Below are 15,921 nucleotides of genomic sequence, written 5' to 3' on the forward strand. Positions count from 1 at the left end.
AGAATGAAAACCCATTTGTTATTGCATAAAATATATTTTTAGTCACAAGTTTGAAACTTCCAGTTTAAAAAAAAATCCTAACATTGAAATTATCATGGAGGTGTCCTTTCCCTAATTGTTCATTAGGAAAAACATTTTTAGGAACAATTTTAGAAATTTTAGAATGCAGTTATACTATTTCATACATAGGCTAGGAGAAGCTCACCAATAACCCTGAAAATTATGTCAAAACACTCAAGCACATCTCTGGAAGAGCTGGAGAGGAGTACATGTTGGGATCCTTAAGCATCACATTGTCTTCACCACAATCCACCACACAGCTTATAGTGACTACAGTGCATTGCTGCCAACGTGAACAGGCATAACTAAAGTCAGTGGCACACAGCCAAAATAGTATAAGAAAATGGCTTTCTTAAAGATGTGGTACTCAGTTTATATTAGTGAATAATCTGTTTGGAATATGTTATTAGGACATGCCTCAATATTATTTTCTCATAAATAGAAATGCTTATAACTGGGCTTTCACTATACTTTTCTAGCATAACCCTACTAGACTAATTATTTAAGCCAATGTAACGGGTATGCCTTCCAGTCTAAACAAATCCAGATTTTCCATAGTAAAACATAGCTACATTTCATATATTGTTGGCTCCTTTGTGCTTTCTATTGTTTCCGCATACCAGGCTGCTTGGCGGTTTTATTCTACTGATTCCAGACGAACAAACCTGAGAGCCACCTGGCGATATTATGAAAGTATTCTTCCATCCTTCAGGCATGTATCAGTGCTATGAATGAAACAAGAAGAACATGACTTGTATTGGTTTACTAATATGCTTTTCAATTTTTGTTTCACCCCTGCTCCCTCTTGCCTTTTTTTTCTTTATCATATATCCTGCACGTAGTGTGTATGGCGTAGTTATGCGGCTGATGAGAAATCAGTTTCCATTGCTACCTGGAAGCCTCATTTGAAGGCCTTGCATACCTGCAGCCCTACAAAGTAGGTAAAAATATGGCAGCTGGTGCTGTATTTAATGTCTGTTTGAGCTGATGAAAATCAGTGTGTGGTTTTGTCTTGTTCTTTTGTTTCTCCCTCCTCTCCCCATTGCCATTTGTTTCCTTTCATTAAGGAACACAAGTAGCAAATTAGGCCAATTACACATCCTGCAAACATAGTAAGACCATAATCCCCATTTCCTTTTGCTTCTGAACCACTCTTACAGTAAGGCTATAGGATTTTTCCAAGCACTTAAAACCCTACTGAAAGTTAATCTTCTAATAAAATCTAGGGAAAATATTACCTGAAATTGACTCAGTTACTGCTAATTCATCCTACATCACATAGGGATGCATTATTCATTTTGGTTTTATAGCGGCTTACATCTGCTGATTGCTATTCATTGCTCCCCTCTCCCAATAATACTTATTAATTGTGCTTATATATGGAAGAGAAAATGGGTTTCTCTCACTACGGATCTTGCATTCTTAGCTGTGTAAATCAGCACTTCTCAACCAAAGTCAAAGGGTCATACCAATTTATATCAGCAAAGGTTTTGTTCACAGTATTTAAACCAGAAAAAGACCCAAGCAATTGACTAATCTACTATAAACAATCTAATGTTACTTGCAGCTTACAGTGCAATGTTTTCTACATCAATCTTCTATTTTTTAGAGGAAACTATAATGTCACCTTGTTATGCTTATTGTCAATTTGGATCCACATGTTTCCTTTCCTGTGAAAAACATATGTAGGAGGGTGTTAGCAATCAAACACATTCAAGGACTGTTCTGAATACTCCTTATATGAGCCATACTGCTATGAATCCCTGGAAGCATCTATTTTTAGTGAAAGAAATGTTTGCCTTTCTCCATCTACATTTATTGGAAATATAGATAAAATATTACTATAACTTCGGAAACACTCCTAGACAACTGTAGTCAACAAATTTCCCTATTCATCTGAGGAAGAATTTCATCAGTAAAACATGTTTGATTGCTTTTTTGGCCATAAAGTCACATTAAAAGTATTATGAGGCAATGTTCTCTTGGTATATTTGTTTGTTTGTTTAAAAGTCAACTTAAAAAAAGTTCTAAGAATTATTTGTTTTGGTTTAAAAATTGTTATCTATCCATTAGAGTTATATAGATCAGAGAAGACAACATAGAAATAGAATCAAAACAAGAGTCCTATACAGTGCTTTTTTTGTAAAAAAAAAAAAAAAAAAGGTGCCGGAACTGTCCCCGCCAGCAGTAGGCGCACACACCAATCCCAAGCCGAGCAGCCGAGCAGCTTCCCAAGCAGCTATCTCTCACTATCAGATAGCAGATAGCAGACACAATAGCAGCCTGCAGGCACTATGTTAATGATGTTTGCTGCTGATCTGCTACTCCATTCAAAATCACTTCGTAAAATCCATTGAAAAAAAGGTGCTGGAACGCCATTCCAGTGTGTTCTATGACAAAAAAAGCCCTGGTCCTATACATTCAGAAGTCAAGTTCCCTGCTTACCAGCAGCTGTCATTGTGAGCACACACAGATCCAAACAGTGGGAAAGGAAAGAGATGGCAAGTTCCACGTCGACACAGTAGTGGCCCTCTATGGCCTGACTGCACTCAGCCAGTTGGAAGGTCAATTGGTTCAGTAAAAGTAAACTGCAGTACAAACAGTTGCAGCCTGTCCCTGTTCTGCTCTACCTGAGGCCCATAAATTGAGGCCTTGTATGAAGGAGCAGAACTGTTGCCATTGGTGAGATTCCCGCCTACCCACACCTGGTCATACCCTTGCAGTGGGTAGAAGTTAGTTGCTACTTATCAGGACTGGAAAGGAATTATATTTGCCTTCCAATCAGCAAGCAATGGGGACAGGATTTTTGCGTTCCCTCTTGCAAGCTTAGTTTGTGCAAATACTTTGGTCTATGTAGACCTGACCATTCTTATGGAATTGTATTGTTTAAATCACAACAGGGCATGGGGAGAGGAGAGAGATATGGATTGGGCTGGATCAATTTGGGAGGAGAGGGCCCCCTGCTCACCATCCAAATTTGGGATCCCCTTGAGGGATCCACATGGAAGCTTTCTTCTCCGCTTCCATTGCCTCCTCACAATGCCATCCAGCGGAGCTTTTTCGGGTGGTACAAGGGCTGGTTCATCCTGGCCCCAAGAAGGACCCTGTACCGCCCTCGACGGCCAGCTGTGACGACTTTGCCAAGCATTTTAAGGAGAAAATTGCTCAGAGATGTCACGAACTGGACTCCACTAGTAATTCAGAGCCTTCAGGGGAGGAACCAATGTTGCCGTCTTGTCCTAATTTATTGGATGAGTTTCAGTTATTGCAGCCTGATGATGTGGACAAGGTGCTTGGACAAGTACGTCCCACCACCTGCCTATTGGACCCTTGCCCATCTTGGCTACTTCACAACATCAAGCACGGGATAGGGACCTGGATCCTGGAGGTTATCTATGCCTCTCTGAGGGATGGCCAGGTACCTGCCCCTTTAAAGGAGGCAGTAGTCCGACCAGTCCTGAAGAAGGCATCCCTGGATCCAGAGATGGCCACTAATTATAGACCAGTGGCCAACATCCCGTTCTTGGGCAAGGTGTTGGAGCGGGTGGTGGCGGGACAACTCCAAGCACTCTTGGATGAAACTGATTATCTGGTCCAATTTCAGTCCAGCTTCAGACCCGGGTATGGTACTGAATCTGCCTTGGTCACCCTGTATGATGACCTGTGCAGGGAGAGAGACAGGAGGAGTGCATCCCTGTTGGTCCTCCTTGACCTCTCAGCGGCTTTCGATACCATCAACCATGGTATCCTTCTGGATAGGCTAGTGGGACTGGGGGTTGGAGGCACTGCTTTGCAGTGGTTCCGCTCCTATCTCAATGGCCGATTCCAGAAGGTGGTGCTGGGGGACTGTGGCTCTGTGCCATGGCAGCTATGCCATGGAGTTCCGCAGGGTTCCATCTTGCCCTCCTTGCTATTTAACAACTACATGAAACCGCTGGGAGAGGTCATTAGGAGGTGTGGGCTGCGAAATCATCAGTACGCTGATGATACCCAGCTCTACCTCTCGTTTTCAACCAATCCAGGTGAGGCAGTGGCTGTACTGAACCGTGCCTGGCCGAGGTAATGGGCTGGATGAGGGCCAATAAACTGAAGCTCAATCCAGACAAGATGGAGGTCTTGTTGGTAGGCAGCTTGGCTTTGGGGAAGGGGACCTTGATCTTGTCCTGAATGGGGTTGCACTCCCACTTAAGGACAAGGTCCGCAGCTTGGGAGTGCTCCTCGATCCAAAGCATTCGCTGGAAGCTCAAGTAACAGCGGTGGCAAGGAGCGATTTCTTTCAGCTTCGGCTGATTCATCAGCTGCGTCCCTACCTGGAGAACAACTGCCTGGCGACTGTGACACATGCATTAGTAACTTCCCGACTAGACTTCTTTAACGCGCTCTACGTGAGGCTGCCTTTGGAGACAGTCCGGATACTTCATTTGGTGCAAAACAGAGCTGCCAGGTTGCTGACAGGAACTGGGTGTTGTGCTCACATAACTCCAGTCCTCCGTCAGCTTCACTGGCTCCGCATTGAAGTCCGGGCCCAATTCAAGGTGTTGGTTATCGCCTATAAAGCCCTTAACGGCTTGGGTCCTGGTTACCTAAAGGAGCGCTTACGTCCCTACGTGCTCTCTCGCCCCTTGAGATCGGTGGCAGAGGCCGTTCTCTGGGAGCCCTCCGTGAAGGATATTAGGAGGGTGAGCACCTGGAAGAGGGCTTTCTCTGCGGTGGCACCCCACCTATGGAATGCGCTCCCCAGAGAGGTCCACCTGGCGCCGTCGTTATTTGTTTTTTGGTGCCAGGCTAAGACCTTTTTATTTAAACGTCATTTTAATTGTTGGATCTTATTTATTGATTTTAACAACTTTGGCCAGGATGTCTCCAACTGTATTTTATTGTATTAGTGATATTTATTTATTGTAAGCCGCCCCGAGGCTTAGGCAAATGGGGCGGCATATAGGTCTGCTAAATAAATAAATAAGCTACTCCAGTGTATGGGCTGCACAGTGGTGACAAGCTTTCCAGAGTGAAGGGAAAAAGTCTCATGTAAGCAGTCTGCACTGTAGTCAGTCTCTGAGCCTGACATTTGCCAGCAATATGTCTGACAGGCAGGCCGGGAAGTAAAATCAAACAGAAACCAGACTATCCAGTAGCAGGATCCATGCCCTCTGTTTCCACCAATCTGCTTTTTAGAAACTAAATAAAATTGTGGCCAATTTTTAAAAAACCATTTAAAGTGGTTACTCTGGTTTGTTCCTTTCATATGCTAAGCGACACAACCAGGCACTGTGCTACATGAACTCCTTATTCTTGTGTATGTATCCTTATCCTTATTTAGTTTGCCACACAATAACCTTTTACATAGAAAAGAACAGAAAGTTATGTTGCGTGTGGGATCTTTAAGACTCTTTAGATTATGACCAAAATATATGAAAGTGTGCAAGACTCATGCAAAGACAGAGGGGAAGCAAGAATTTACTTGTCAATCTAGTTTATTCACTATTTCCTTTTCCAGTCTCCCCACACTTGGATGGGGACAGAAAGCTAATTCATACATTTCAAAGTGTTTGCAGGAATAATGTTGATTAGTGAACTATTCCTACAAGCATAAATTCCAAAAGTTTCAAAATAAAATAGTCTTAAAGTAAATTTTTAGGGCCCTAATTATTGATTTTAATTGTGTCTCAAACAAATATTCATTTATATTTAGGCTTACTGGGCTGGATCCAGAGTACCCCTTTGTAAATGGAAATGTGCTCTCCAGTTCCAGAAGGCACCAGAGTCCAGTGGAAGCTACCTTTTGAGGAAGGTAGCATGACAGCAGTGTTTACCAATTGTTCCTTCCCTCTGCAATCCTAAAATCACGTCCTTTGTTCTATATACTTCTCTAATCCTTTGAGACAGATTAATGGGGGCCATTGAGGCCCACAGGGAGAACAGAGAATCAGCAAAAATCACCTGCCCTGGTTCCACTTACAGCACAGCAAGTTTGCTAAGTTATACCCCATGCAATCCACTGTTCCCATAAATGAATTATTCTGAATATATATATAAAGCCATAGCCTATCTAAAATATATTACAGGGAAATCTGGTCAAAGAAAACAGTGCATTGGAAATTATTTGACATCAGTTCTTTGTGAAATCTCTAGTCTTGATTATTAAATCAAACCTATTTCATTACTGCAGATATCTATATGTAATAAAAAGCCTACAGCATTCCATTAGCTGTATATCAACACTGCATTTTGCCTGTGAAGTGCTTTGCCAAATCACTCTTGTGGTCGTATGTACTAAGCATGCTGAGCATGTGTTGAAGTGGTATTTTTTCTGATGTCACAGAAGCTATGAGTCCCTGCTTGTTTTGTGCTTGCTTTATAAAGTATTGTTATTAAACATATTAATTTAATTAACACACTGAAGTTTTACTAATAGTATTTGTAACTCTGTCGATGGGTATTGCCAACATAACAAATTTCTTTCCTCCCCAAACTTTCTGTTTTCCATTCTCTGACACATGAAGGAAAGAACAAGGGGAACCATCTAGCAGGTTTGTGCATTTCTATGTATAGAGTTTTAAATTTTAAATTGATATTTGAGAATGTGTGTGTTTGTTGACGAGGACAGACTCAAAATATATTGATACAATGTCAAATAAAGGCCACACATGGATCTAATTATAAGGAAGAGCGAAAAAAGGAATGCTGTTTTTCTAGGAAAATGGCTTTTGTGGAGCAGACAGCATGCTGCTCAGTGTCATCCACAGATGTCCAGCTTGAAGACTTGAAAGGAACCGATTTATTTAAGAAGCCTATTTTCCCCAGCCTAGTCCCCTCCAACTATTTTCTACTACAGTTCTCAGGATTCCTGACTATTGTGTATGTTGGCTAGATCTGATAGGAGTTAAAGTCCAAAATATCTGCAGGGCAGCTGGTTTAGGAAAGCTAATCCAGAGGAATAGAATAAAGGTAGAGGGTTCATATCTAACATAAAATGGAAATCTGCCATAGAGGAAGGTACATAACTTGTTAAAAGATGCAAGCTAAAACATTATAAAACTGTGGATTAGTTGATTAGGAGCACTTTTTAATCAATCGAAATATAACTGATTACTTTAACCAGCTGATTGACTAAACATTGCATATCTATTTACTGTACTTGTATGATTTAGAGTTACCTAAGAACTTTGAAAACACCAGTGGAACTGGCCTTTAGATAAATAATAAAATTTTAATCAATTCAAAATTTGGATCCAATCTTTATATGAGTTGACCCAATGACTAACTTAAAGTCCCATTCATTTCGATTAGCCAACTCCATATATGGCTAAGTGTGGATCTAACCTCTGGTAAGAAATCTTGAAAAGAGGGATGGCCATTTTTGCACATTTTCAGTAGTTATGCAGCTTTTCATGTGCATTTCCATATACATCAGGTTCACATGCCATGCTGCTCTCCATACATTCCCTTCTATAACTGTCTAAACACAGGCAGACATCCTTTGCTGTCCCTCCCACACATCTGAAATGTGCCCCCTTTACGAAAGTAGAGCCATGCTGGGTGGCCTACTACCATTTTAAATTTCTCTGCAGGTTAATCTGCCATCGTTTTCCTAAGTATGGCAATTCTGTATCATACAATTCTGAGAAAATTTCCATTGTACAATGCAGGATAATCATTATCAAGCAACTACACTAAAGCAGCATTTTTATTTGACTGGGGTCCACAGACTAGAGCAAATAATACAAATACGATCAAGGACCATCAAGTCCAGCATACTGTTTTCAGCAGCTAATAAGCATGGCATGAAGATGATGCTCAGCCCCTTTGTTCTATGCCTATAATCAGAAGTATGTTGCCTCTAAATAGGAATACTTCGTTTAACTGTCATGGCTAACAGGCAGGGACAGACCTACTTTTCAGGCATTTGTCTAAAGCTTTTTAAAAGCATTTAAAACACAATGCTCACCACAGTCTGGAATATGTTTCACCTCGGATCTGTACTGCTTCGGCAACATGTTTATTTGAAAAATACATGGGCAAGGTAAATGACTCTTTGTGTATGAACCTCACTTTCCATAATGAAGCTGCAGCCAAATTAGATCATTTTGCTACAATAGTTAGCCATGCTCTCATTCTCTGCTTCTTGGAAACACATAGTTTTCCCCTCTTAATCAGTGTATCAGTAACAAACATATTGTACATGCAGGACCAGTGTAAGCTAACATTAGTAACATAAGACTAACATAAACACATCACTTGACAGTGATGATTGCTTGTTTGTATGTGGTTGTGTAAAACCCCCCAAGGGCGGGTTTTACAACTGTGTATGTAGTCAGGACTCTCCTATTCCTGACTACAGGAAGGACATGTTGACTAGTGTTGCTTGTTTTAGACCAGTCTATATTCTGGATAGTAGGTTCAAGATTGGAGTGCCAGTCACTTCTACTTGAAAACAATCACAACCAGTTCTATACCAGAATCTTTCACACATAATTAGATTTATTGAATCCATTGTCTATGAGGAAATAAAACTCACATACATATATAAAATCAAAACTTTGCTACTATTATTATTCAATATTAAAATAATGTTTTAGATCTTCAAAATGGCCTGTGGAGTTTACTTACAAACCTCTTTATAATTTTTATTTAGTTAGCATTTAAGATCTTTCAAAACTTTAAAGCATGTTTTGTTATGAACACCCTACTCATTTCCAAGAACCACTTTAAATTTTCTGTACGTCCGTACTTTAGTGATGAGATGTACACATTTCTCAAGATAAAAAAGAGTTTCAATAAAAGGCATATTATCTTTCTTAATTTGTTTTATCTGATATCCCTTAGGGCCAATATAACCAGCAACTTCTTTTGCAAATTAAACATCAACCTTTTAAAATGCACTCTTTTTAGTTGAAATTCTTCACTTAATATTATTTATTCTTTCTATAGCTACCATAAGCCTTTCCCTTGAGCAGGCACTGAGAAAGGAAGCCTCTCTTAACACAGGGAATGGAAAACACCTCCCACCCAGATGTTCTCCACAGATCAGCTGTAGAGGTGGGGCTAGGATGTGTGCTTGGGTGTGTACAAATAGGGGATATCTGTGTGAATGAATAAGGTGTGTGAATGCCATGTAGTCAGTGGGTGAGGATTGTTTTTGTGTGGGTGTGAAGAGAGGGGGAGCATGCAGCAATGGCTGCATCCACACTGGGATGTCAAACCCAGTACATATCTGTCCCCTGATGTTTGGCTCTTGAACTGAAAATTAGTGCCCCTATGTTGGAATAGTACATTTCAGAATACAAATATACAATAATTTTCTTCTGTAAGCCGCAATAACACTGTGGAGAAAGCTCAGAAATGGTGATTCACCCAAAGCCACGCTGTGACCCAGTTCACACATATCAACTAACAATGGGTTATTTAACCAATAGTTAGTTGGGGCTGTATATTGGCAGCAGTATGCTCATGTTGTTTCCCGTATTTCAGTGCTTCCGCTTTGCTTCCAGTTTGATATGTTTCTGTGTTAAAACTCCGGTTTATTTCTCCATCACAGCTTAGTGCTTTGAGATTGCATGTCACAGAGCACAACCTGGGAAAGGGTCATTTCCTGTGGCCCTAGAACCAGAGTGGAAGCAATGACCAGTCAGGAACTAGTGTGCTTGCTTGCTCTGATACAGGCCTAAAAACTTATGGCTTGTAATTGCATCCAAACTAAAAGCATAATGCCTAAGTGGTGATATTAACTATAGTTTACCAAGACTTAACCAAATAAGAGATCCTGAACAAAATTAGCAGGTGTGCTTTTGTGGTGAGGCAGTGTAGCAAAGTTAACAGTAGCTCTTAAAATACGATGTTTCTGCATCATTATACACATATTACTTAAATCTGCCTTAACTAATTATGTACCTACAACATACTATAACACTTCCAACATTTAAATCTTCCTCTTTCCGTGGCAGCTGCTATAGGTGACACTTTCTTTTGTGTATATTAGCTTTCGATATGGCTCAACTACTTCAAAATGTTTGTTTGTTTGTTTGTTTGTTTGTTTAGAGAATTTGTATGCCATCCCATCGCATAGTCTTGGGACGGCTTACATAAAATAAAATAAAACATAATACACATAAAATCCAGATCCACCCTGGCTGCAGATTAAAACCTATAAGCTGATATTAAAAGTTATTAAAATATTGCTGAAATAAAAAGGTTTTAACCTGGCGCCAAAAAACAAATAACGAAGGCGCCAGGTGGACCTGTCTGGGGAGCGCATTCCATAGGTGGGGCGCCACCGCAGAGAAGGCCCTCCTCCGGGTACTTTGCCTCCTAATGTCTCTCACGGAGGGTTCCTGGAGGAGGGCCTCTGCTGCCGATCTCAAGGGGCGGTAGGGCAAATGTGGAAGAAGGCGTTCCTTTAGGTATCCAGGTCCCAAGTCATTAAGGGCTTTATAGGTAATAACCAGCACCTTGAATTGAGCCCAGACTTCGATGGGAAGCCAGTGAAGCTGGTAGAGGACTGGGGTTTTATGAGAATAATGCCCAGTCCCCGTCAGCAACCTGGCTGCTCTCTTTTGCACCATCTGAAGTATCCAGACTGTCTGTAAAGGCAGCGCCATGTAGAGCGTGTTACAGAAATCTAACTGGGAAGTAACCATTGCATGTGTCACTGTCACTAGGCAATCGTCCTCCAGGTAGGGATGCAGCTGATGGATCAACCAAAGCTGAAGGAAAGAGCTCCTCGCCACCACAGTCACCTGAACCTCCAGGGATAGCTCTGGGTCAAGGAGCACTCCCAAGCTGCGGACCCTATCCTTCAGAGGGAGTGCAACCCCGTTCAGGGCAAGGTCCAAGTCACTTATCCAGGAGCTCGAACCACCCACCAACAGGACCTCCGTCTTGTCTGGATTGAGTTTCAGTTTATTGGCCCTCATCCAGTCCATTACCTCGGCCAGGCACCGGTTCAGTACAGCCACTGCCTCACCTGGATTGGTTGAAAAAGAGAGGTATAGCTGGGTATCATCAGCATACTGATGATTCCGCAGCCCACACCTCCTGATGACCTCTCCCAGTGGTTTCCTGTAGATGTTGAATAGCAAGGGGGGCAAAATGGACCCCTGTGGTACTCCATGGCATAGCTGCCATGGCACAGAGCCAAAGTCCCCCAGCACCACCTTCTGGAATATCCTTGGTGATTTTTTTTAAAGGTGTGGCAATAAATCATGTGGTGGGGATATCCATATGGTGAACCCCAACAACCAACTTATTTGTTCCATAGCATAACAGACATGGATAGCTGTGTCTTGAGAAGCTGTTCATAATCAACAGTACAAAGGAACTTCTAGGTACAATCTTATGTCTGTCTGTAAACAGATGGGAACTGATATTAACACCCTGATTTTTTAAATAAATGTTATCACTGTCAAATAGGTTTCCTTTTTTAAATGGAAAAACTGCATAAGTGATTTTCTGTAGTCAGTTGTAAATGTTCTACTAAATGCCTTCCAGTTTAGAAATAGTATCTTCTTGTTTATTATATATTGTAAAATATTTTATGTACTGAACATGAGTAAATTACGATTTGTACACATAGTGGATTGGATCCAACACTGAATGCAACCCACTAACTTGAATTGTACAATCAGTGGAACTGGGAGGGTGTGATTCCCTTTCTCCCTTGCAGCCTTCACACATCCACAATGTCTGCTCAGGAGAGCTTGGAAAATGGATCATGTTTTAAAGCAGTACAGGAGGCTACAGGGAATGGAGTGAAGAGAGCAGAAAAATCCCACCACACCAGCAGATTCCTACTAGTGGGATCCTGAATTTACCCTCTAGGTGAAATTCATTCTTCACAATACAGGGTAGCATTCATGCCACATAACATTTATTTTAAAGGCTTAAATAGGTTATAGACTAGTCAAGAATGTCAGCAGAAAAATGAATTTTACTATGTTGGGAAGGTAGGTTTTACTATCTTGTAGTGCATTCTGATGCTGAACATGAATTTGGAAAGCTCCCATTTCACAGTATGGGAAACATGAATGTTCAGGAAAAAGATAATATCTTGAGTGGCTGTTCTAGATCATTTTCTCATATTAACAATTCTGACATGTCTGCTGTAGAAAGTTTAACAATTGGCTGGTTGATTGTTAATTCCTTGTCTTGTTAATTGAAAAGAAAATTGGTAGTAGTTGAACTTAGCTTACATAGAAAACCTAATCCCTTTCCTCATGTGGAATGCTTAGTAATATGATCCTCTATTTCCCCTCACTCCTAGTAAGCTTTATAGTAATAAACAGAAGCTCTTCAGGATGTACACCTCTCGGAAACATAGGTATCCAGCATCCTGTCTATTCACATGATATTTGGGAATGCCAACTAACAACAGGTGCATGAAGAGTTTATTTCCCCTTCTTAATGCTTTACAATTTTTTACTCCTCAAAGGGTTCTTTCATGATTTGGGCTGGGCCTCCCCCATCCTGCAACAACCGCTTGTAATTTTCCTTCTTGCTTGCTGCCTGCAATTTTATACCAATGTAGCAAAAACACTGCCTCTTAATGCTTTTCTGTAGCAATATCTGAAAGGTCCATGCAGTGGGACAGCTGCAGTGTTGCAGTGTCTTGGTTAAGATTAGTTTGTGTCTCATATGACTGGAATGCTTGAGTTAAGAAAAATCAAGTAACTACTTTTTCCATAGTCAAAAAGATTGTTGCAGTGGAAACTTATGTATCCATATTGATTGTAAAGTTAGGACAATGTAGTCACAGCCACCTATTAAACTACTCTTGTAAAAACAATTCTAAACCTCCAAAGAATCCTGAGGTCTAGCTTGTCAGAGCTGAGGTAGTCAACTCCAACATACAGTTCTGCATTTTAAAACAATTGTTTGTCCCAGCCGGAATTTATTGCCCTCTTTGTCATTTACCAAAAATATCATTCGTATGTAAAACTCATGGATATGAGCATATGCATTGACCAAAAAAAATTATGGATTTTATCCAAAGGCCTCATTCACATGTTGAATGAGTGGCAGAAGTTGGTGCCTGAACACTGGGTTTCCATGGCCTATTAAACCCCCTGGTGATTTTACCCATGCAGTACAGATGAAATTCCCCTATGCATGACAAATGATTACATCGAGCCAGCACCACCTGGTCCCATGTCTGCTCCTTGGCATACAAGGAAGGGCACTTCCTCTAACGAGAAGTGGGGACAGGGCTAGGGAGGTCCAGTTGCTCTGTTATTAATATTACACACTTGCATTAACATCCTGCCTTTTTCTCTCTAGTGAGGAACTCAAGGTAGCTTACATAGCTCCATTTTATCCTCACAGTGGCAACCCTGTGAGGTAGGTTAGGCTGAGAGTGAGTGCCTGGCCCAAAGTCACCCAGTGAGCTTCATTGCTGAGTGGGGACTAGAGCCCAGATCTCCAGGGCCCCCAATCCAGCAATCTAGCGACCACACCACACTGGCTTTCAAAAGAAGGCAAGCAGAACAGCTCCTTCCTGCTTGCTACCTCTACATTGGCAGAATCAATTGAGGTCCAGCCACTTGACCTCACTTCCTCATGAGGAATCAAGGCTGAGCACCTGGTTCTTCCATTTCATGCTACCTGATCAGGCCCCAAATGGAGCCGGCGGTGGTGGCACACTGGAAACCAGCATCAGAATTCCCCTTGGCCTCTGCTGGCATCAGCAGGAGCCCAAAAGAAACTGATGCCAGCTGCACTTTACCAGCTGCACTTTACTAGTGCCCACCGGCCAGTGGCAGCACTTTTTTGCTGCTCTGGCCAAGAAACTCTTTATTTTCAGTTTGCTCTTCACTTAGTCTGTCATCCAGGCTTAGCATGTCATCCCTGGTGAGTTAATTAGAAACCATTAGAAGCCTAGAACAAGCCATGGACAGCTTGGGTGGTTTATAAACAACCCTTCAGTTTCAGTGCGGGGTTCAGATGCACATTAACTCAGTAGTCACTGTTTCATAGATGCTGCTCAACATAACAAACGATGCAACTAAGTAAAATCCAACATAGCCCCAACAACTTTCCAACTGTTCCAACTCCTCATTTGTGATTTATAATCATACGGTAGGCACAGCAACAGGATGATCATTTTGTGAATCAACCCTGTGCCTATTTACATTATTTACCTCCAATTCCACTAAGTTGGCTACAATCTGGCAAAGTCAGTAGTGTTCTCATTTTTTGCAGTGATACCACAGTGACCTCTAGTGTAGCTAGTGATACAGGGATGAGTTAGGAAAAATACAAATGCAAAAAGGGGGATGGATGGATGGATGGATGGATGGATGGATAGATAGATAGATACTAAAACCTAAACTATAATAAAAGCAGCAAAGAAATTTTAGAAGGGAAGAATACTTTGTGCTCAGTAAGTGAGAAATACTTTTCTCAGTCAGCGAAATATTCTGCTAACTTTCCTGATTTTGCAGATAATACCCAGTGTTACTGTTGATCATCCTTTAGTTTGGACTCCAGATTTGGACTGGAAAATATTAATGAACTTCTAACAAGCTCAATTCCAAGCAACCTGTTGTCAGATTCTAAATTAGATAATAGTTTTTGTTCTGCAGACCAAGTAGATAACTTCAATTTACTCTTAAAATGATTATGAAGCATGCTTTTAGCAGGCATTTAGGAATATGAACTAAACGAATGAAAATGTTAACATATTCATTATGATAGTCTTGGTTTTGTTTTACTTGTCATACAGAGGACCATAAGCAAGCAGGATGGGAATAGTTCTACATCAGGTGTAGTTACTTCGGGAATATACACACAACATTTCACAGTTATAGCTTTCCCTTCTTGCACACTGTTGCCTTCTTTAACTTCACTAACTAAATTTTCTGAGGAAGAAGGAAGTTTGTAGATGGCATAGAGGGCTGTTCATCATTTGGTGGTCTGGGCCCAGTTCAAATATAAAATGATTGAAGTTCCAGTTCAAATGTAAAATGATTGAAAATTATTAAACAGAGAATTAGCTGAGGGTTCTCTAGAATATACGAGTAGAGGTGGAAACTAGGAGGTTTCAAGTTTCCTTCCTGTTTTATATGCTTCCCATATGAGCAGCAGACTGTGTGTATGTCTGGTTTGCTAAATTCAGCATGTTAATTTTTTCCTTTTTCTTGGCCAGTAGTCCTACTCAGCCAATCACCTACACCACAAGATGGCCCCACCACCACAAAAAACAAAACACCCCCCCCCCACAAACACACACCCCACATAAAACAGAATCTGGGCAGAAAATGTCAGTGGTCTGACGGGGGAGCTCAGATCAACAAGTTTCTCTAGTCCTGTCAAGATGAGGACAAACACAAATTGGAAATAGCGATAACATTTCCAAGAAGAATAAGTGGGGAGGATCCAAGTAGAAACTGACTAGGTAAAAATTGTTTCCAAGGTACAAACTGACCATGATCATAGGCAGACAGGACTCCATGATTTACAAATGCAGATATCCAAGATGTTGTTGTTGTTAGTTGCGAAGTCGTGTCCGACCCATCGCGACCCCATAGACAACACTCCTCCAGGCCTTCCTGTCCTCCACCATCTCCCGGAGTCCACCTAAGCTCACACGAACTGCCTCAGTGACTCCATCTAGCCACCTGATCCTCTGCCGTCCCCTTCTTCTATTGCCATCTATTGTTCCCAGCATTAGGCTCTTCTCCAGGGAGTCCTTCCTTCTCATTAGGTGGCCAAAGTATTTGAGTTTCATCTTCAGGATCTGGCCTTCTAAAGAGCAGTCAGGGTTGATCTCCTCTAGGACTGACCGGTTTGATCATCTTGCGATCCAAGGGACTCGCAGGAGTCTCCTCCAGCACCACAATTCAAAGGACTGAGGCCTTTGAATTGTGG

The 15,921-nt window shown here is 41.4% G+C and overlaps 1 protein-coding gene across 5 annotated transcripts in view; it reads left to right on the forward strand.

Moving 5' to 3' along the window:
• The window catches only part of KCNQ5 (potassium voltage-gated channel subfamily Q member 5), a 370,992-nt gene that overhangs the window by 326,056 nt on the left and 29,015 nt on the right, over window positions 1-15,921 (forward strand). For 2 of the 5 annotated variants that reach the window (XM_044422150.1, XM_044422152.1), the window contains exons 8-9: window positions 903-997; window positions 6,564-6,590. In XM_044422150.1, coding sequence (XP_044278085.1) covers window positions 903-997; window positions 6,564-6,590 — 122 coding nt within the window. Of the gene's footprint in view, window positions 1-902; window positions 998-6,563; window positions 6,591-12,319; window positions 12,377-15,921 lie in introns of all 5 variants that reach the window. The other 3 variants (XM_044422148.1, XM_044422149.1, XM_044422151.1) reach the window with 3 other exon arrangements.

The sequence above is a fragment of the Varanus komodoensis genome, unplaced genomic scaffold, assembly GCF_004798865.1.
Source record: "Varanus komodoensis strain SLA01 unplaced genomic scaffold, ASM479886v1 scaffold12, whole genome shotgun sequence".
Classification (NCBI taxonomy): Eukaryota; Metazoa; Chordata; class Lepidosauria; order Squamata; family Varanidae; genus Varanus; species Varanus komodoensis.